Here is a 21,142-nt window from a genome sequence, read left to right on the forward strand (position 1 = left end):
AAAAAAGGAATAATCGGCTAGTCCACGTTGAGGGTCAATATTTCGCCTGCTTGCAAATGAAACTGGCGGCCAATCCTCCCTGGCATATATTTCCCTATAGCGTAGTTAGTCTGGTAGAGACTAGCCCACACGCCACCTTTCCATAAGGCGTAGGCTGAGCCTATTTTGATTTCCTATAATTTGTAGGGAAAGCCATCGTAGCGAGGTGACCAAATTTGGCGTAATTGCCCTCCTTAATTTTAGCTTAATAGCTTTGTAGAGGGTTCTTCTGAATTCAGCATAAAGGACCATAGAGCGTTGTCGGGACCCGCATACAGACCCTCTTACAGTGATCTATTGCCAGAATAACCTGGAATAACCAAGAAGGTTATAACCTCCTTGGGAATAACATAACAGGATATCCACCTCAAAGAACAAGGATTAAGTTAATGGGAATCGAAAGGAGCTTGAAGTAATCGGTGCTTGTACAGTGTCAGTGATCTATTGCCAGAATGACCTGGAGTTACAGGATGGATATTCATGTCAAAGAACGAGGATTGACTTAATGAGATTAGGGGCTTGAAGTAGTTGGTGGGTGTACAGTGATCTTTTGCCAGAATGACTTAATTGGAGTAACAGGATATTCATGTCAAAGAACATTACAGAAAGCAATGTCCATCTAGATTAAGTTGATGAGAAGGGTAAGGAGCTTGAAGTGAGTGGTGTGTGCATATTGTATCTATTCTCAAAATGACTTAGAGTCACAGGATATTCAACTCATAGTTAGGCCCTGAGCCCAGAGATCCTGGGTTCGAATCCGGGGTCCCCTTGACACGCCAAAGGCACTTTACACGACTTTCTTCACTTCACTATGTGAAAAGGAGCACCTAGCGATGCCCCTCGGATAGGACCTTGAATGGTGTTTGAGGAAGCCACACCGTGAGTACGTAAAAGAACCCACCACAGTGACCACACTTATTGAAAAGAGTAGATGTCCCTCCTGGTATGAGTGGATCAAATAAATCAATCCATATATGCAGCTTGTACTTCTCAATGATGTCTTAAACACCTGGATATCTGAACCCTCTTAGATTACTGATTACAAACCAGCAAAAATAGTTGATTGCAAAGGACTTGACATATGGTTTCCATCCAACGCATGACATGTTAGAGGAGGTATGAAGTTCCTGAGCTCTATTTATCATTTCCCGTGCAGTGGTGCTCCCTACCGATAATTCTCAGAACTGCAGGACGCTGCGCCGCGAGGTCACCCATCCGGGACTGTGCTGACCTGCCACGTCAGGTTGTTACACCTTTCATGTGGCCAACATCTCTCCTCACTCTTTCGTTTCCTACAATATTTCCTCCTTTCCTCGCGGTTTGCTTTTAGCGGGAGCGTTAAGAGTCTCCGATGGAGGGTCCGTGGACGGCTGGGCTGGTGGTTTTGACGTGCTACGTCGCGGTGAGTCTAGCGGGAGAACTGACGTTCGAGCTCGCTGACAACGACCGACAGTGCTTCTACGAAGACGTGGACGCCGGCGTCAAATGTACACTGGAATATCAGGTGGGTTTTTAAATCTTCTTGATCATAAAAGTAACAGATTTGTTTAGAAAATAAAATTCTGTAGCTGTGTTGATGTTTTGAGCCTGTAAATGTGGCTGGAAAGTAACATGATAGTATTTTAGTGACGTCGTTGTTTTGCCCCCCTCCCCACCAATGCCATGTCATCCCTTTGTTAGGGGAGGGGGGCGTTTCAGGGTGTGTATGTTTTATTTCTGCTAACTAGAGTAAGAAGTACAATTGAAATCATATTCTTCTTGGACAAAATAAGGAGCTTTTAGAAGAAAACTGCACTCGACAAAGGTATTTGGTGACAACATGCGAAGCACAAAGACTTGTGTTATAAATATTCAAAATCTTGGTTTGAGCATATGTAAATATTCATGACATATGACTGGCCACACTGCCAAGAAAAACCTAAGAATAGACTTGTTTACAATGAAAGGACATTGATGTTGAAGCATTCAGCTAACAGACATGAAAAGCTTGATATGTTTTTCCTGGGAATAATTAAAGAACCAGGAAATGTGTTTGTTTTGACACCTATATGGCTATCCCATTCAAACTTAATCAAAGTCTTATCAAATTCATTATTTTTGAGACAAAAATGAAAAAAATCTTTTCTCTTCTCCATGATGATTACACAACAATTATCAGTGGATCTTGTGGACAGTAGATCATTATGTCAACATGCTTGTAACTTGTTTACATAATGAAGGCTTCAGTTACATACATGTACTTAATTACATGTTTTCATAAAATGTGTGAACTTTTTCAACTAATGCTAGTCAAACATTACAGATTTAAGAAAGAACTAAAACCTTATTTTCCAATCATTTGGTAATGTAAGACTTGCAATTTGAGATTGAGAGCAGTAAAGTAAAATCTGCCTCAAACAAAGAGTCATTTCTCTGCTGAAAAAATGGCTTCTCTTCTTTGTGATTTTAATACTGTCAATATTTACCTGACATGGCTTGTTATCCCTCCCCATTGAGTGTTACTGACTCTTCCGTAATGACTGATACATGCTCCCTGAATGTTACAGACTCTTCCCTATCCCCTTCATGCCCAGGTAGTTACGTAACTAACAGGTGGTCACTATGACGTAGACTTATTTGATATCAGACTCGAACAAGAAGGTTTTGCAGAAGGAAATCAAGACTCTAACTTGCAAAAGATTTTTACTGTATCTAAGAATGTTACTGACTTTTCCCTCCCATTGTTAACATCCAGGTAGTAACAGGTGGTCACTATGATGTGGATTGTTTAATATCGGACCCGACCGAGAAGGTCTTGTACAAAGAGATCAAGAAACAGTACGACACGTACACGTGGACGTCCGAGAAGAAGGGCATCTACAAGTTCTGTTTCAGCAACGAGTTCTCCACCTTTACACACAAGACCGTGTACTTCGACTTCATGGTTGGCGACGAGCCGCCATTGATTCCCGAGATGGGGGATCACGACACGGCACTGACGCAGGTCGGTTCAGGATAGAAAAAGCGAGAAGGACTCTACAGAAAGTTGTGACAGCTTTAAAAGTTGAAGGTTTCAAAAGACGGAGGAAGCATTTTTTGGGGGGTTATTAAACCTTTTCCCTGCTGCTAAACATGAATCAGTACAAATATTTGTTCCAAAAGTAGCAGGGGAAACTTAAACTAAAGGCAAATGAAGATAGCCAACAAACATGAAAATTTCAGTCACTGGAAAAGCTACATTTTTTTATTTAGCCTTCTCCCTGCTGCCTAACACCAGTAATTGGTAAAAAATTTAGTGTCAAAAGCAGCAGGGCGAAGGTTTTAAGCAAGAAAAGACAGCTTCGCCGCAAACATCCATGGAAACTTTCAATTGGATTAAAGTTTTGCTTACAAAGACTACATTGTCCCTTGGAAAGGAAACAGAACTTTTGCTGTCACCACTATCTGTTGGAGTCCTTCGCTTGTATTTGTTGTTGTTGTTTATGTTTGTTTGTTCTTTACTTGGTGCAGGTCTTGGCAGGGGGTAATTACGACGTAGACGTTGTCGTGTTTGAGGAGGATAAGCCGATTCTTAAACGCGTGCGTTCCACGTCGGGCGAACACAAGTGGACGTCAGAGCACGGGACGGATGTAGTCATGTGTTTCTTGAACAAGTTCTCGATCGTGACCAGCAAAAAGATCTGGCTGCGTTTCGTTACAGAGGATCCCCGCGTGTCGCCGCCACCACCCGGGCCACCCGTACCCTGGCTGCACGACGCAGCGACGTTTGTACGTGGCATGTGTTGCCATGGCAACAGGGGCCATCAACACTCAAACCTACGCAAAAGCCATGAAAGAAATTGGGTCTTCATTGCTTAGAAAGAGATCTAGAACCATCATTGACATGTTCTGATAGCTACACTTGGCCAAAATTCCAATTTGAAACTACTGTAAAATGTACACATGCGCAAAGCAAGAAAGAAGAAAGGTATCACCCCTGAGGTATCGCCAAAAATTTGCCCCATTTCGGTTCTTGACAGCATTCGGAAAGTGTCTGTCACACTCACAGCTATGAGGACCCCCTCCCTTCTGCACAGGTTTGAGTGTTGACTGCCCTTGTGCCTTCTCTTGGTGCAAAAAGTGGTGCAGTTTGGCCCAATGCAGCTAGGTAGCACTGTGGACGGGTGGTGGTGGTGGCAGGTTTGTGGAATATGCTAGACAATGTACAATCAGTGTTCTCACCAGGATTTTTTCACAGCATAGGGGTCAGGTACAGAAGGCCAACTTTACGCGGTGCAAGTCACGCGTGGAGTGACCAGAGTAGGGAGTTCGGCATGTTCTCCCGGAAACTTTGTAAATTCATAACCCAATGAGACATTATTTCATGCATTTTGAGGGATAAATTTTGTGAAGTAGAGTTTTTCCTCTGTCACAGCCTCGTTCTAAAGCCAAATATGAACTTTTTATAAGATTTATGAAGGGTCACAAGGTTTGTCCCAGAAAGAAACACCCCTATGCTGGTTGAAACACAGCATAGGGGTCCAGATCACAGCATAGGGGGTCCAAATCACAGCATAGGGGGCCCCTATGCTGAAAAGGCCTGGCGAGAACACTGACAATTATTGAAAGACCAATGAAATGGGTATAGCTATGCAATCGTTCCCCTATTGGCTGCACTAAGTTTGATTGACAGTTGGTCAGGGCTGTCTCCGGGTCTTGTCCTGGGATGGAAATTTTCTTGTTGGGACAGACAAAAATTTCACCCTGCCCAAAAAATCTCAGCTTCATGACATGATTTTCATAAGCTTGAAACAACAGATTTAACATTAACAAATTTGCTTCTGAAAATGCGTGAAATAGAAGAAGGTTGGAATTTCACCGGGGAGCATGCCCCTGGACCATCTTCCCCCCCTATGGGACAGGCAAATTTAAAGAGACAGCCCTGCAGTTTGGTTAAGCTTCTAGCGAGTCTAGTGAGAGAACTGACTTTTGAGCCCGCCAACAACTGACAGTGCTGCTATGAAGATGTGGACGCCGGCGTCAAATGTACACTGCATAGAAGGTACATGTACATTTGACAGCCCTGCAGTTAGTTTAACTGTCTTGAATTCAAAGACTGACATTGCGCCACTTGTTTTTTATAGATGGAATCCTCTTGCGTGACATCCCACGAGAACCTGAAGCTCGTCATTGACTACCAGACGCACTTCAGGCTACGAGAGGCACAGGGGCGCGCCTTCGCCGAGAGCCTCAACGAGCGTGTCAACTACTGGTCAATAGCCCAGACCGTTATCCTCATTCTTGTAGGCATTGGCCAGGTGGTTGTATTACGTAGCTTTTTCACGGAGAATAAAAAACATCAAGGGATTTGAGGAAGTAGCTTGGTTTACAGGTAGTGGGGTTTTGCATAGTCGGGTTATACAGGAGTCAGGAGGCCATGCCAGTTCTAGTCCTTGTTTAAGGACTGTATTTTTGGTTCAAATTGCTGCAAATTTGGTTATTTGTTGAGAGATGTGTGTGTATGAGAGTAGCTCACATTTTCTTTCTGTTCAAGAGATTTGTTGTAGTATTGTGATGTTGCTTCACAAATTGTGAGTAGGGAAAGCAAGTTATGTGACAGTTTTAGTGGCTTAGAGAGACACAAAATTGTATTATTACGGCATATTTTGCTATTATGGCACGAAACTTTATTTTATTGGTGACATTCTCCGAAGATACAGACTTGTGTTTTAAGAAGAAAAAAATTAGCTGGGTTTGCAACACAAATTTTTGCAAAATTTACTTGTATCCTCACTTTATTACACACATTTTAGTGCAGGATGGAAGTATTGCCATGTAAAGTTGCTTATTTCTTTGAAAAATACCTTTAAATCAGAGCAAGCAGAGATGTCATTCATAAAGCAAAGTTTGTACAGTCCTAGTTCCAAAGAAAAGCGTTGGAAAGTTTAGAAGCGAAATACAAAAACCAGAAAACTGAACTGGTGTGGCCATCAGCATTATTATGATGAAAATATTTTATCTTTTGTACATAATGATGGTTCTGTTGTTAATGTCAGAAGATCTCGCTGTAATATTAGACCGTGGTTTATTCATAAATAATATAAAGGGTGAAAAAATAGCGGAGAAATGTTATTAGTCATATCACAAAGGACATTTTCTTGCCTAGAAGTAATACTGTAGCACTGCTAGTTCTGTGCAAAGTTGTCAACCTTTAATGCTTTATGTGCCAGATTGTAAAAACAAAATTGATATGAATTGTGTTTCAAATTATTTCCTTTCTTCTGAGGGTACATTTCTGCTTAGAAAAGTGTAGGGTTAGAAAATTTGTAGTTGTGGTAGTGGAGGAATTTCATCCAAACATCCAAGCTAAAGTGACTTGTCTGTATAATTATGTTGGATTTATTTAAGGCAATTTTTATCCAAACAGTATCAAAGTTATTTCTGTCCAGGGTTTTGCCCAACTTCTGTTATTTCATGGAATCTTTCCATGTGAATGAAGTACAAAAATAATGGTCATCCCTTTTTTTTATAGACAAATTTTGCATGTCTAATACTATAAAGATTAGGTCAAATCACACCAGGAGGTAAGCACTGGTTTTCCAAAATGACAAAGAGAGTTGGGCACAACTCTATTTCTATCCTTATAAGTGAAGTATGTTCCCCAAAACAAGTACACTGTACTTTATCGTATGAGCAATCGTAATTATAATTTTCGTCACGTTCACAATTGTCAGGTGCTTTATTTCTGTCACACTTGCTTAATTTCAATAGATGGTAGAGATTTTGAATTGGGCTGTTACACACATGTGCTATTTGTTGAAAGATTTGTGCAAAAACAATACAAAGTTTTTTTCATTATTGCAACATTCCTGGCAAATATATGATGTAAAGCAAAAAAAAGTCTGTTTGAATTTGGAGGTAGCTGTGTCAGTTGTTTGAGTCTGTGATTTGAAATATGATATTATCTATGATATTATATTAAGTTGAAAATATAGCAGTTGTTGTGTCTATGAAAGACTGATAAAATTAAAATGGCTGAAAATCTGCTTTCTTGCAATGTATTACCATTATATTAGTCTTAATGTTATAATTTCCGCTTGCTGCAAAGCCGTGAACTCTTTGTCAAAACGTTTAGGATTTAGAATAACATCAACTCTTGTAATTCTGACGGGAACCCTAAGGCCGTCCCATTTTAAAGAAAAACGGTAGATTTAAAGAAATCCACTGCAGAATCAGTAACCCCCGAGGTATGCACACTTCAGATATCCTGGTGTTCAAGACATTCTTGAGAAGTGTTTGATAGCACCATTTTTTGATATCTTGGGGAACCTGGCGAATTGGTGTTACAGCAAGTAAAATCGAGAGTTGATGCCCAGCCAGCCTGCATGAAATTCTGAGGTGGCCTTAAGTTATTTGTAAGTTGATATGAACCAAGAAGTTGGGAAGCATAACAGAATGAAAACCGCTTAACTTTCTAAAAACTGAATGTAACTCTATATTGGCAACCTAAAATTCTGTTCCCTTGGGCTGAATAGACAATTCACGTCGTTGTATCGGCCACCCTACTCAGCGTTAAACAAATAAAGATTTTGAATGATGCAACGCACTTATCACTACATATTTAGGAGGACTTAGATGTACGTAGTAAGGAAATCTTAGGTCTTTTTGCCTGATCCTTAAAAAATATTTAGACTTTGTGACATCTCAAGTCTATTTCAATCAGTTAAGATTTTCTATTGCTTTTTTATGAGTTATCGAATGGGTGTTGAACATGATTTTGCAGTGTGCATTGCACTAAGATCTGAAGTAATTTGGATTCTTTTCTAACTGTTCTAGGAATAACGTTATAAGTCATTCAGAGTTAACAGTGTTTAGGCCACGATATCTGGTATATTAGAATGACAATTCTACTCCCCTGTTTGTAGTCAAATGCTACCTCTAATCTCCATATCTGCTTGGAAGTTATGGACTGATAAAAAAGTACTGTCCGAAAGCGCGGGAGAATATTCGAACATCGATCGAACTGATTCGAATCTTCCATAGAACGCTTCGAACATCGAACTCCATACGCCCTCGTCGCCATTTTCTTCGACACAAAAAGGGATTTACTAACCGTTTTAGCGAGAGAAATTGTTTTTGAGAAAGGCCGTTAGAGAGTTTTACCTTTCAAGATGATGTCCGATACGTCTTTTGAGGAAGGGAGTGGTGTGTCCACGCCGAGCTTCGCGTCCAGTACTGTGGACACCAGCAGTTCGACCACTCTGTCCGAAGAGAAGGTGGACCCTGGCCGGCTGACCATGGAGATGGTAGGACCGGCCCTATCGGAACTGAGTAGGACTGGTAACGGGTTGGCACACGCCTACATACGACTGGAACTTTACCGCAAGTAAGTTGTCTAAATTTTCATAATTGCATACCTTTATCTGTCCGTTTATGTGCCGATATATCTTTGTTAGTTTAATTCTTTTTTGTCTGATGGCGGCGCTGATAAGTTGACTTGGCTTGAGTGCATATCATATTGTATTTGTTCATCTATGTAAAAAAAGTGTCTTAAGTTCTTGTCACAAGCGTACGTCGTACGACATGTTTGCGACAGTTTGCGACAGTCGTGAAAGTGTCGTACAACGAAGTTCTCCGCTGCTTGTGATGGAAAGGTTGTTGTATATCCTTGTAGACCTGATCACATACATTTGAATTTGGTGCATGTATGAAAAGTTTGTCACCCGTAAAAATGTGATGATGTGAAATAGCATTTGATATCTCTTTTTTGTGATATAAACGAAGCCAACTTTAATAACGAAGAATGTAAGTACATAAATAGTTCAATTAGTAAAAAATTAAATATTACAACACTATCTCATTTTTCATAACTAAAGGCTAAGGTATTGTCTTAATGGTTTAAAACCGAGATAGAGACCATGTATCTTAGAATAGTCAACCCTAGGCCTACCAATCACAGGTCATGTTAGAAAGTCATGACGTCGATCTCTTTGTTATCTACAAGAAAAATAGATATAGTTTGGGTGTGTCTGTTTGTCTGTCTGTCTGTGTTTCCGCACTACTGTAGTCAGCACAACTCAAGAACCTCTTGATGGATTACGATGATATTTGGAAAGTGGGCAGGTGTTGTGAAACTGAAGTTCAGGGTCGATTTTGGGCCCCCTGGTATGTGACCTTGGTACTGCAGCAGAACTTCCGTTTTTGTATCCTTTGACCTGGACGTGCTATGGCCTTGATTTTTGGGTGGCTGATAGCTTGTTTCTTCTGTAAACCACGTCCCAACACGCTGCTGCCCATCTCCCTTCTGCCCACTTCCACTCATTACAGAAGGTTGAGTCGATCACAAACTCTTGGCTCCATTTTCCGGCAGGAAAGACTCTTTTCCCACCGCCTGAGTTACAATGTTGGTTCACTTGGTGGTTCAGGGTCTTGTAGTACGTGACCTCTTCCCAAAACTCGGGTCCTTCCTCGGTTACACGTTGCGAAAATGTGTTATTGAAGTAGTCGTACATCATATAATCTATGTTGCTAATTCGTTTGTGGTTTGCTTTCTGTTTGTCGGTAAGAGGGGCGTGTTCTTTGCGTTTTTTAAGAGCATGGAGTCTCCTTGTGGTGTGTAATATGTCGTACATGGTCCAACAAAACTTCCTTTTTAACAGCACCAGGGATTCCTCCCAGTATTCTGTGATGATGACCATGGAGTACCAGCTCGCAACGGTCCTGTACAAAAACAAAAACAGGAGTCTCTTTTTCTGTTAATTTTTTTGCCAAGTCGTGTCAATGGTAGCTTATTATCTTCGACTTATTTTAGTTTTATACGCTCGCTAACATGGATTCAGATGTGGCAATCGTAGCATCGTCTCATTGATACTTATATAGTCAGTCAGTCTATAAAGACTATGACATAGTACTGCGTTAACAAAATTTCAACAACAGAAAAAATTAGTAAAAAAAACAAACTATTCAAACGATCGAAACATACATCGCAAAAGTTCGAGAGAATACTTATTGATACTTACGATGCTATAATCTGGATGAAGTCACTCTCATGATACTTCCTAACTTACATATGCCACAAATAATGATTCGCACATTAAGTACGCAAAAAATGTCCTAATCTATATGAGACTCACAAGTGGAATGGATAGAAATCCATCCATTTCATAAAAAAGGTAGGAAAAAGACAGCCATAACCCACCTGATTGCTTCGTATATTTGGGTTGTGTTTTTGCTGGTCATCAGCTTCCTCGGGAATCCCAAGGTGTACGACTGGAAATTTCGATGTTTTGAGTACGGATGGTGTTTCCCAAGCTGACGGTCCTTGTCCTTATTTGGTGTACTTAGAAACGCCCCCAGCGGATTTTTCTTGCGCCGCAAACCGACCTGATGCCAAAAGAAGATGGACCGAAAATGGTTTAGCGGCTCTCGAACGATGCCGATGTACTTGGTCCCCGGTTCCATGACTCGGTCCATGGCGGGCTTGTTCATGATTGAGTGGTGTATGATGAGGGTGTAGTTTCTTCCCAGGGCTGGCCTGCAGTCTTTATTTGTCAATCTGCCGCTGTAGGATGCATGGAAGTAGGTTGGCATGATGTATAGGGCGTTTCTATCTAACAAACGGTAATGTCAGCTTGCTGAACCCCTTGGCATATTTGTGCTAAAATGTGTTTTCCTGTTACTTGTAAATTTGCATATTGGCATATATTTGACATGGTATTTGAAAACTACATATGCGAAATTATATACAGTCAGTAGTTAATACAAAATTTCAGTTATAAACACAAAAACAGCAATGTTTTCATATTTTTCATTGCAAAATTCACGATCTAAGAAAGGTTTAAGATGGTTTAAAACAAAAAGAAGAGTATAAGCGAGAGATTTTTTGTTTCAAGTCCGGACTTGTTTCTCGGACGTTTAGTTTTTTTTTTTTTTTTTTTGGACTTGAACCTAAACGTTAGGTCCAGTCCGGATTAGGTCCCCGGGGGTTTAGGTACGCAGCACTAACTGACATTGACCCGTCCCTAGCGGGTTGCAGAATCATTCCTTAATCCGGTCAATTAATATCTATAAGTAAATTACCTTGGGTATGACAGCTGTATGTGTTTGGCTTTGCTACGGCGTGCAGGATAACAGATGGTTATGTCATGGTTCCGGCCGAACCTCGCCAGTAGCATAAACGTGGATCCTGAAGCTGTCTTATGAACCTGGAAATATCAGTGTAGTGTATATGGATGATACAAAAAAGGCGATTCAGCACTAGTATTTCCTTCAGGCAAAGCCATTAAGAGAAGAAACGATGATAAGCTAAATATGACCTTGATGATTAACAGTTGACTATCTTACTGAATGTAGGAAGCACGAAGCATACAAACGCAAACTTTACAACCCAATACATTGTTTGTTACAGCACACACACACGCACACACACGCGAAAAACAACAATCGGCTTCCAATATGTGTGTATTTCACAAAACAGGCGGTTTGCTATTTTGCAAGTGAAGTATTCAAACTTGAATGTTTTCCATATATGTAGTTCTCTACTCACATTATTCGTAGTTTTTGTGAATTGATTAATCAAGCTCTTTTAAGCATCATGTCGCCCCAGCTTTTTTTTATCTTATTTAGTTACCTTGATGAAGACAAAATTGGTGACAGGACGGCATGTGGCTTCACTTGTAACCAGGTTTGACACTTTACTCCGTGGTACAGGGAGTTTCCCGACATGCATCCCGACAGCCGTGAACTCTGACCTTCAACAGACGTTTACAGGAGTGTTTGAAATACAGTACCTGTTGGACGACTTGATTTTAGTTGACATCATGAGGTCACACGTGAGTGCAGCCGAATATACATAACATGATGACAGCCCTGGCCCGTCTACTCTATTTTCTACGTGATTTAACTTGAGGCGCATTGCCAACATGGCGTCCCAAGCGTTTTCTTGCTGAGTATTGTTTGGTTCAATGATACTACGAAAATATCATTAAGCGAATCACCAGTTCAAAGTGTAAACATCACTTCGTAATCTTATGAAAATGATACGACGCAGTCGGACTTGTCGAAGCTTTGTCATTATGCATTTCAGAGGCACCATTTAATCACCTGGAAAGGTCACGCATGGAATACTACGTCACCCCAAGGACATTATATAGGACCTTGATCACCCCGACCAATCGAATCACTTGAATCGCATTGAAACTCAGATTCGTATCAGCCATTTCCCGACAAATCGCTTTCTAACTTGCGTTAACGACTACATCTGACCAAACAAACTCGCCAGTGAGATGGTGGAAGGTGTCAGCTTCCAAAAGGCGTTTTCAGATTGACAATTTTGGCACTTTGGAAGTGATTGAATCCGCCCGCGATTTAACCTCTAGTTTCTACTACTTTTCTCTAACCGTTAAATCGCGGACGGATTCAATCACTTCCAAAGTGCCAAAATTGTCAATCTGAAAACGTCTTTTGGAAGCTGACACCTTCCACCATCTCACTGGCGAGTTGGTTTGGTCGGATGTAGTCGTTAACGCGAGTTAGAAAGTGATTTGTCGGGAAATGGCTGATACGAATCTGAGTTTCAATGCGATTCACGTGATTCGATTGGTCGGGGTGTACATGGCGGGACTGTCTCAGAAAATAAATGTGTTCGAATGTAGCAGTCATTCTACTGCTTTCTTTTCCGAATAAGATCCAAATTTATCATACATCTCAACTTCGATTGAAGTTGTTTGAAAACACCACCAAGCGTAGATCGGTATCTAAAATAGTACTGGGTTTAATCTATAAATCAACATGCTATTCTTGTTAGATAAAGACAGCTTTCTTACTTGTTGTCAGGAGTAGCATTAAGAAACATCGGCTTCGTTGCAGTCGTTGTGTCTTTGAGTTCCCGCAGGAAACTGATCGCCAAGAATATCGCCAGACAACTCAGGAAAAATCCAAGAGATCTGAACTCCCCCGCCATTATGAACATGTTGCATTCAATAAGTACTCTGACGTATTAAGATGGCAAGATCTCATTTCATGACATCATCACAGTTGTTTGGATTGTACCATCCCGAGCTATAGGAGGTAGTACTCCAATTTTTTCAAAACAATTAGATATACATGTATTAGAAAATATAATTGGTACAATGTTCACACTAATTAAACAGTTTCGAAAAAAGATGCCTTCAGACATTTAGTACTTTATTCCTTAAAGTAGAAAGCTAAATTCAAAGATGTTTCTCAATGTTCAGATGCTTGAGCTTATAGCTTACCGACTATGAGTCATATATTGTGGCCTTGTAGTTCTTTACGTCATACCACACATCTTTGTTATCTCCATGAAAATTGGAGATTTTTTCAAGGACATATTGTTTTGAGTGCGGCGGTGTGGCTGTTTGCGTGTTTGTTTTGCGTGTGTGTCCGGATGCTTGTAGTCCGCATAACTGAAGAACGTCTGGATGGATTGTAATGATATTTGGTTTGCGCGTAGCCACTAGGTGTTAGGAGTACACAGGCCAAGGTCGATTTTGGGCCCCCGGTATGTGACACTGGAACTGCATTGGTGTTGATCTTCCAAGGAGAATAACTGAAGGAAGGAACGACTGATTTTCGTGTTATTTAATTTGCAGGTAGCTTAGACAGAGATGTACACAATGAGTGCAAATTATGCAATTTGGGAACCTGATTTGCATAATTGTTTGTCTTATTTCCTGTATGCGAACATCCAGTTTTAAAACTCTGAGATAGTATCGTGCCTATTTCGCGATTCCGAGTTCAGAGTAGGTAACTGTACGCAATAGTATGAAAGGTCTATTGTTTATTTCATCATGATGAAATCATAATGAAACATCTAAGAAACATAGGTTTGTGCATGGAGGTATTCGATTCTTGAGATAAGAAAACAACAGAGAGGAATCAGGAGGTTAAATTATTCTGCAAAGGGGGCAGAAAATATGATATCTAACGTTGACAGCAACGTGTTGGATACATAGACAAGTGCACCAGTGTTATCTGTCTCTGCTCTGTTGCAGAACCTTGTATTGTAAACAACTAACGTATCATGCTTTACTTCTAAAGACAAAATACCAAACGGTATAAGAGCAACGCGTAGCCTATAACATGTACACATTGAATCACCTGAACTTGGTATACTTCTCAGATACAAATAACTTAAATAACAGTTTTTGCAAAGCAACAAAAAAGAGGAAGCCTGTAATGTTTTACCCTTTGATCAATGGGCGCCGCCACTTCTATGTGTGACATCATCTTGGCGTGTCGGCCATGTTGGAATGTAGCAAGTACTATAGGGGTGGTGGCAAGGTACAGCCAGCTGACTCATTTCAACCAATTATGGAATAATCTAACCCAACCAGGTCATTTTAGAAACCATGACGTCATTTAATTATGTGTCTGAATCATTTAACACCTGGGCTTGTTTCTTTTTCATCTCTTCGTTTTGTTTGTTAACCACATCCCTACACGATACTGCCCATCTCCCTTCCCCCCATCCATGCAGTTCGTGACAGAAAGTTGAATTTATCATGAATTCCTGGCTCCATTTATTAGCAGGAAAGACCCTTTCCCCTCTGACTGAGGTGCAATGTTGGTTCACTTCGTGGTTCAGGGTCTTGTAGTACGTGACCTCTTCCCAAAACTCTGGTCCTTCCTCCGCTACACGTTGCCAAAATGTGTTATTGAAGTAGTCGTACATCATATAATCGATGTTGCTCATCTTTCTGTGAGTGTCTTTCTGTTTGTCGGTCAGTGTGACATGTTCTTTGCGTGTTTTTAGAGCATGGAGTCTCCTTGTTGAGTGTAGTATGTCGTACATGGTCCAACAAAACTTCCTTTTTAACAGCACCAGGGATTCCTCCCAGTATTCTGTGATGATGACCATGGAGTACCAGCTCGCAACCGTCCTGTACAAAAGCAAAGACTCGTGATCAGAACGGAAATAGATGAATGGAAGGTTCTGTGCCAGGCCTACCAATTGTATGCATCAAGCAACGTCCCTGGCGTAGAGTCCTGCGATCTGTCCTTCTCGTTGCGTTAGCGCTGGTCAGTCGTCACCAGCCAATCACGTCGCATCGTGCGGTCAGGAGGCAACGTGATTGGCTGGTAACTATACCTCTGAAAACGGAAAGCGGAGTATCTGATTGGAGGATGGCTGATACAAGAGGATGGGGATTCACCCCGGAAAGTCAGAAGAAACAGAATCGCGATTTTAATAACTACACATGTATCCCTCTCACTGTCGACCATCTAGCCAGTAGCATCCAGCGCATATAAGCCACCTATCAGTAAAGGTCAGAGGTTAATGCCTCCAGACAAGCCAGCACGTCTAGACAAAGAATTGTTGACAGGAAACTTAAACTTAACCTTAGACCGCATTGAATCACATTTCACATGCGCGCTTAAAATGTGAGGTGCGTCATGAACAAAAACGCCGGTGACAGATGTTTTCTTAAGTTGTAATTTTGGTGCTAGTGACCTTACTTTGTGGCGACGAATCATAATAGAAAACGAGGAATAAGATGATAATCTTTATTTTTTAAGTTAATGAAGAAAGAACACAAACAAACTGTGAAACCAACCTGAGTGCTTCGTACAGCTGACTTGTATTTTTGCTGGCCATAAGTTTTGTTGGGAAACCCAAGTAGTGTGCTTGAAAATTGCGATGTTTTGAATATGGATCCTTGCTCCGAACCGTATAATTCTCCTTCATATTTAGAAATGTAGCCAGTGGATTTTTGTTGTGACGTAAAATGTGTTGTTCCCAAAAGAAAATCGACCGAAAATGATTAAGGGGTTGGCGGATGATGCCGATGTACTTGGTTCCCGGTTCCATGATTCGGTCCATAGCCGGCTTGTTCATGATTGAGTGGTGTATGAGGAGGGTGTAGTTTCTTCCAATTGCTGGGTTGCAGTCTTTCCTGATCAATTTTCCACTGAAAAAGGCAACACAAACGTGTTAACGTTGTTTCGCCCTTAGTAATAGCCTACGGCTAGTTGGGCAACCCTCGGCATGTACATGCTGAAATAAATAAATAGATAAATAAATAAATAAAACGTTGTTTTAGTACAATGACCCTCTGGCTTCACAAATCTTAACTTAACCTCATTCACCACATAAACTTATCAGAAGCCTGAAATTCGTGTTTCGAGCCATACGTTTGCAAGAAATTTAAGAAAAAGGCACGGTATTACAACACAAGGCAAAAGGTTACACTGGAAGGGTGCCGCCAAACTTATTTGTGACGTCATGTGTCGACCATCTTGACATTATCATCTGAGCTATCTTGACCAATCTATGAATCGTAGACTGGCAGGGATAGGGAAAATTACCTAGGGTATGACAGCTGCTTGTGACGGGCCTTGCTACGGCGTGCAGGGTAGCAGATGGTCATGTCGTGGTTCCGGCCGAACCTGGCCAGTAACATGAACGTTGAGCCTGAAGCTGTCTTATGAACCTGGGGAAGAATATCATTAGTGACGATAATCTTTACTCTCAGGTTGTCACGCAGTTAGTGGAGTCAAGATCCATGTTGGGTTAATCTAGTTCCTGAGACTAGTTGAAAGGATGGGCATCCTTGATGCTTGGATAATCGAGACATCATCAACCTTTGATGGTATCTGAAAACTGGTCTTTTAAAAGATAGTCGCGAATCATGGCCACTGTGAATCTTGCGTATAAGACCAATAAGTTATCAATCATTGGCATAGACACATTTGCAGTAAAATTCAACGATGAAGTAAGCAATATTTTTGCCAGACTTAGACTTAAAGGCCTCGATGTCGTGCGACGCATGAGGCAGTTAGAGCAGTCCAGTACGTTCTGCCTACAGCCAGTCTCTTCGCATCCTTCCATTAGACGGCCTGAATTAGGCCCTTTTCTATCTTTCCATACCTTTTTCGTAATTAATATAATGATGTAAGAAAGGGCCTAAGATATATATCTATATATATAAGATTTAATTTGGTCCCAGTTACCTTGATGAAAACAAAATTGGTGACAGGAAGATTACATTTCCCCTGCCTTGTTGTAACCAAGCCCTCCTGTGTACGCAGGTTCCCGTTATGCACCGTGTTCGTAACCTCTGACCTGTGTACGGGATGAAGGACAACAGACTGACTCTATCCTTTAGGTTAAGTTCTCAAGGTTAAATTGCTGCAGCCACTAAATCCAAGCTATAAAAAGGAGTGAAATTTATAACCACTATGTAGTTCCTGATAATTGTTGAGTACCTCTGAAAGAAGAAAGTTTAGATTTGCCGCCACACGTTTACCCGTCGTTCCTTGCCTTCGTCAATACCAGGGATGTCATGGTACCCAGAATCGGTATAGTAGAGTGAAAAATCAATTTTATACAAAACTAGAGTTTCATAACCTCATACCTTCGCCAATAATATGATGTTTATCATTGATTATACATAAAAGGTCCTCATTTGCATAAACTACATCAATTGATAATCTTCTCCACCCAAATAACACAAGTTGCTCAAATCTAACTGTACTAAGATATTAAAAGCATTGTTCCAGCACATTAAGTAACCTAAGCGCATCGAATGTTGGACTGTCCTATGGCAGTTTTCCTCAGAATTCAGAATATCGATTGTCAAATGTCCACAGACCGGTTAGACAACTCTACACACAAGGACCCCTTTGCTCTACCTTTAGATCTCAAGGTTGAATAAATCCGTAATCCCTAAATCTAGGCCGCAGAGAATGAGTATCATGTATAATCACTTCAAATTGTTGACCTCTGACAATTGTTGTGTCTTAAGCTTGGCTTTTGCCAATAATGTACAGCTATAACGAATATTTTGGAAGCATATCTGTATAGACTAGACGTCAGAAACGTAATCAGCAATATATTCATACACACATAAAAAGAATGTCAATCCAAGATCCTTTTTTATGGAGGTTATGAAGCTTCAAATATTTACAGATAATTAACGTTTAGACACCCTTTTCTGAGCGATTAAGCTAAAGGGCCGAAGGGCATGTGAAAAGACAGTGTTTATAAGGAAGGGGTCGTCAACAAAGACACCTTCTTCATTTCAGCTGGATTTCAACTTAAAATTTCAACCGATAATTAACGTCAAGATAGTTATTCACATTTTAGGTGGTTTAATAAATTAAGGTCGTGTAGGGCGTGGCTAAAGTTGACTGTCCATTCGCCATAACAAAGTACTTGCGAGAAGGGATCGTCAATACAGTTCTTTAACTACTTCTCTTAGAAGTACACACATAGTATGGGAGGATATCACATCAACGTTAACATAGTCACTTTCCATTTTCTATCTGATTGAACTGTTCGGCCAATAGCATGGAAGAAATTTATTTGCCAAACACAGTTACTGTGTGCGAGGAATAGCCAATACAGTTCTTTAACTTCTTCGCTTAGGCTTGCTAACAAACATAATTTGGACAGGGTTGGAACTTTCATAAACCTTGACTCTTATAATGGCGAATTTCACGAACCAGTGGAGAACATACAACGCTTCCTCGCAAAGTAAAATAATGGCGGATTTTACGAGCCAGTAGTGAACCGACAAAGCTTCCTCGACATGTGAGATCTTTCTATCTTAGAATGCTCGGCACAAATCCAGTTCTTTATCTGGCCTTTTTGACCAAAGCCATTCAACTCTATGTACCCAGTTACTAGTAACAACAGACGTCTTCATTCTTGTGAATGTAGTTTTCTTGGCAAGGGTATGGATAATTTTGTTGTCAAGTGAAAAATGTACAACTTGGGAACGTACATTGGGTTGGGCTATACACCACTAAGCAATGTTGCATACTTCATGTTCCTTGTAATATCAAGACGTAACACACATTACTTACCTATCGTTTACTTGGAACTTACCAGACGAAGGTCTGGTAGAAAATATCGTTGTATTCTTGCTCCATAGGATACTCGCGAACAAAAGGACAGCCTGAAAGGTCAAGAATACTAGCAGAGATTTTGGTAGCGCCGCCATAATTGACTTGTTGAGTTACGTACTTCAGGGTCGTTGTGGGTCATTGGCCTTCAACTGGATGACGTGGTCTATTGTGGAAGACGAAACACATTTTATGTCAAGATTCCCATTCTACGACCACGAAAGAAATGAGCTGTCTAAAGAGGCCACCATTTTCCATCCTAATTATCTTCGCCGAGTACTTGTACTCGGAGAAGATTATGTTTTCGGTTGAAAGATCTGTTGGGTGGGTCTGTATGTATGTCAGGAGCATAACTCAAGAAAGCTTCAATGAATCTTTATGATTTTTGGTAGGTGTGTAGTGGTTGTGCAAAGGAAGGTCAAATTTGAAAATGGTTCACCTTGCGTTTTTCAACAGTACTGCAGCGGACTTTGCATTTTTGTGTGTTTGTATGTAGGCCAAAAAAGTGAGGGAAACGTTAATGGATCTTCATGATTTTTTGTAGGTGTGTAGATGTTCTGAAAACGGAGGTCAAGTTAAAAAATGGTTCTCCTGGCACTTTCCGTTGGTACTGTAGCGGGCTTTGTGTGCATGTGTATTTGTATGTCGTCAACAGAACTCGAGAAGCTGTTGATAGATCTGTATGACATTTAGTGGATGGGTAGGGTTTACAAAAAGGAAGGTCAAGTTCGATAATGGGCCTTCTAGCGGGTACCCAAGGTACTGCAGCGAAGCTTAAAAATTTTAGGGGAATATTTTTTTGAAAGTGCTATGGTCATGATTTTTGTGTGGTAGATAATTCATGCCACAGAAAGTAAGTTCTGTTAATGTGGCCCCCTAGCCACATAGCGGCTTGTTTAGAACTACAGTGGGTGTTTTTGTTTTGACATTCGGACACGAATAACTTGAGAAGGGGTCGACAGATCGTCATGATGTTTGGTATGTAGAGAGCTCAGATGGTACTTTACACAATCAATGACTAGTTATGCAAATCAGGAGCTTATTTGCATAATTAGTAAGGACAGTTTGTTAACCCACTGAATTTCATTATGGGGCATGGGACAGTGTAAGGTCATGTAAACAGAATGAACAGAATGAACAGATGAGGCACCCACTTTTCTCCAAGCAGAGGTGTGGGTCCAGCTGGTTCAGTTCAGGCATGGCTGACATAACTAAAAGAGGACAAAATAGAAATCCTGACAAAAACACATAAAAATACGTTAAAAACCATCCAGACCCACGAGTCTGCTTGGAGAGTACACTGCACCAAAACTGCACCACTAGGGGCGGAAAAGTCACATGTACTATGTTTTCAAGATGTGTATGATATGGAATAAAGATTTATTCTATTCATAAACTATTGACTGTGCCATTTCATCATCACTTTCAACTTACAACACTGCAATATCGAACCTTTGTGGCCCATATAATATCAAAGAGCTTTTGACCGCGAAAAGCAGATTAGAGTGTCAAGGTACATCACCTCACGTCCTCGGGCATGCGCACTCGCGCTGACTGTGGTATTTGTAAACCACTCCATAAATCTCTCGTTAGAAGGCAAAAATCAAACCTGCTCCGTGGGGAGGTCTGGTTATCGCGAAGGCGTGAAATGAAGGTATTGTTCTCTTTGTGTCTGCCTCTCAGTCTGTCGGTGTGTTTGTGTTTCCGAATATTTTTCGTCAGCATAACTTAAGAACCTCTTGATAAGACAAACCTCAATGTGAAGTTTGGGCCTCCTTACAATTATCCTTGGCATTGCAGTAGAATTTCCGGTTTTTGTATCTTTTGGACATGGTATGGTCTTGCCTTGTGGAATAATGGTGATAGCTTTTTATGTGAACTAGAAACACATGTGTGGGGGAGGGGCACTACCCTCCAAGCAGATGGAGGGGAACCTTCGTCCTGGATAGCAAAGTTCTTTATTCACAACCATCTAACACGAGCCAACGATCTAACACGAGCCAACGTCGTTCGATGACCGCAAGTATGCATACATAATCATATACAAGCATGCATACATACATACACATTCATTTCACGCATATACATACAAGCTTGCAGAGATACATACATAGTAGCATGCGTGCATTCATAAACGCATGCCTGCATTCATTCATACAAGCATAGATATATGCAAACAAGCATGCATGCGAGTATTCATTGCACTCATACATACATACATACATAAAAGCATGCATACATACATACAAGCAAGCATGGAAACATACCCACAAGC

The 21,142-nt window shown here is 40.8% G+C and overlaps 3 protein-coding genes across 6 annotated transcripts in view; 2 read left to right on the top strand and 1 right to left on the bottom strand.

The window, feature by feature from the left end:
- The first annotated feature begins 1,235 nt into the window (after nucleotides 1–1,235).
- LOC136425061 (transmembrane emp24 domain-containing protein 7-like) lies at nucleotides 1,236–7,043 on the top strand. Of its 2 annotated transcripts, none has more exons than XM_066413818.1 (3): nucleotides 1,236–1,543; nucleotides 3,529–3,786; nucleotides 5,142–7,043. In XM_066413818.1, exons 1-3 carry the CDS (start codon nucleotides 1,391–1,393, stop codon nucleotides 5,367–5,369), a joined length of 639 nt encoding a protein of 212 aa, XP_066269915.1. In that variant the 5' UTR covers nucleotides 1,236–1,390; the 3' UTR covers nucleotides 5,370–7,043. The 2 variants fall into 2 exon arrangements, with proteins under 2 accessions (XP_066269915.1, XP_066269916.1); XM_066413819.1 differs by lacking the exon at nucleotides 3,529–3,786 and adding an exon at nucleotides 2,774–3,022 and having other exon boundaries at nucleotides 1,245–1,543.
- A 1,007-nt stretch (nucleotides 7,044–8,050) lies between these two features.
- The window catches only part of LOC136425051 (leucine-rich repeat-containing protein 23-like), a 28,683-nt gene continuing 15,591 nt past the window's right edge, over nucleotides 8,051–21,142 (top strand). The window contains exon 1 of the mRNA XM_066413802.1: nucleotides 8,051–8,383. Coding sequence (XP_066269899.1) covers nucleotides 8,169–8,383 — 215 coding nt within the window. The 5' untranslated portion in view covers nucleotides 8,051–8,168. The remainder of the gene's footprint in view (nucleotides 8,384–21,142) is intronic.
- LOC136425047 (galactose-3-O-sulfotransferase 3-like) lies at nucleotides 8,762–19,386 on the bottom strand. Of its 3 annotated transcripts, none has more exons than XM_066413798.1 (5): nucleotides 18,829–19,386; nucleotides 16,972–17,083; nucleotides 16,327–16,451; nucleotides 15,576–15,929; nucleotides 8,762–9,717 (listed from the first exon to the last, which is right to left on the bottom strand). In XM_066413798.1, the coding sequence occupies exons 1-5, from the start codon at nucleotides 18,963–18,965 to the stop codon at nucleotides 9,222–9,224; spliced, it is 1,224 nt and encodes a 407-aa protein (XP_066269895.1). In that variant the 5' UTR covers nucleotides 18,966–19,386; the 3' UTR covers nucleotides 8,762–9,221. The 3 variants fall into 3 exon arrangements, with proteins under 3 accessions (XP_066269895.1, XP_066269894.1, XP_066269892.1); XM_066413797.1 differs by lacking the exons at nucleotides 15,576–15,929; nucleotides 16,327–16,451 and adding exons at nucleotides 10,196–10,558; nucleotides 11,077–11,201 and having other exon boundaries at nucleotides 9,016–9,717; nucleotides 18,829–19,294; XM_066413795.1 differs by lacking the exon at nucleotides 8,762–9,717 and adding an exon at nucleotides 14,262–14,900 and having other exon boundaries at nucleotides 18,829–19,358.

The sequence above is a fragment of the Branchiostoma lanceolatum genome, chromosome 19 (assembly GCF_035083965.1).
Source record: "Branchiostoma lanceolatum isolate klBraLanc5 chromosome 19, klBraLanc5.hap2, whole genome shotgun sequence".
NCBI classification, from domain to species: Eukaryota; Metazoa; Chordata; class Leptocardii; order Amphioxiformes; family Branchiostomatidae; genus Branchiostoma; species Branchiostoma lanceolatum.

Excerpts from the sequence above, each read along its gene's own strand:
- LOC136425061 (XM_066413818.1), top strand. The coding sequence starts at position 1,391 with ATGGAGGGTCCGTGGACGGCTGGGCTGGTGGTTTTGACGTGCTACGTC. Across the intron at positions 1,544-3,528 it reads AATGTACACTGGAATATCAG|GTCTTGGCAGGGGGTAATTA; the intron begins GTGGGTTTTTAA and ends TACTTGGTGCAG. Across the intron at positions 3,787-5,141 it reads TGCACGACGCAGCGACGTTT|ATGGAATCCTCTTGCGTGAC; the intron begins GTACGTGGCATG and ends TGTTTTTTATAG.
- LOC136425047 (XM_066413795.1), bottom strand. The coding sequence starts at position 18,965 with ATGGCGGCGCTACCAAAATCTCTGCTAGTATTCTTGACCTTTCAGGCT. Across the intron at positions 17,084-18,828 it reads AAGTTCCAAGTAAACGATAG|GTCAGAGGTTACGAACACGG; the intron begins GTAAGTAATGTG and ends TCCCGTACACAG. Across the intron at positions 15,930-16,326 it reads AAGCAGCTGTCATACCCTAG|TGGAAAATTGATCAGGAAAG; the intron begins GTAATTTTCCCT and ends TGCCTTTTTCAG.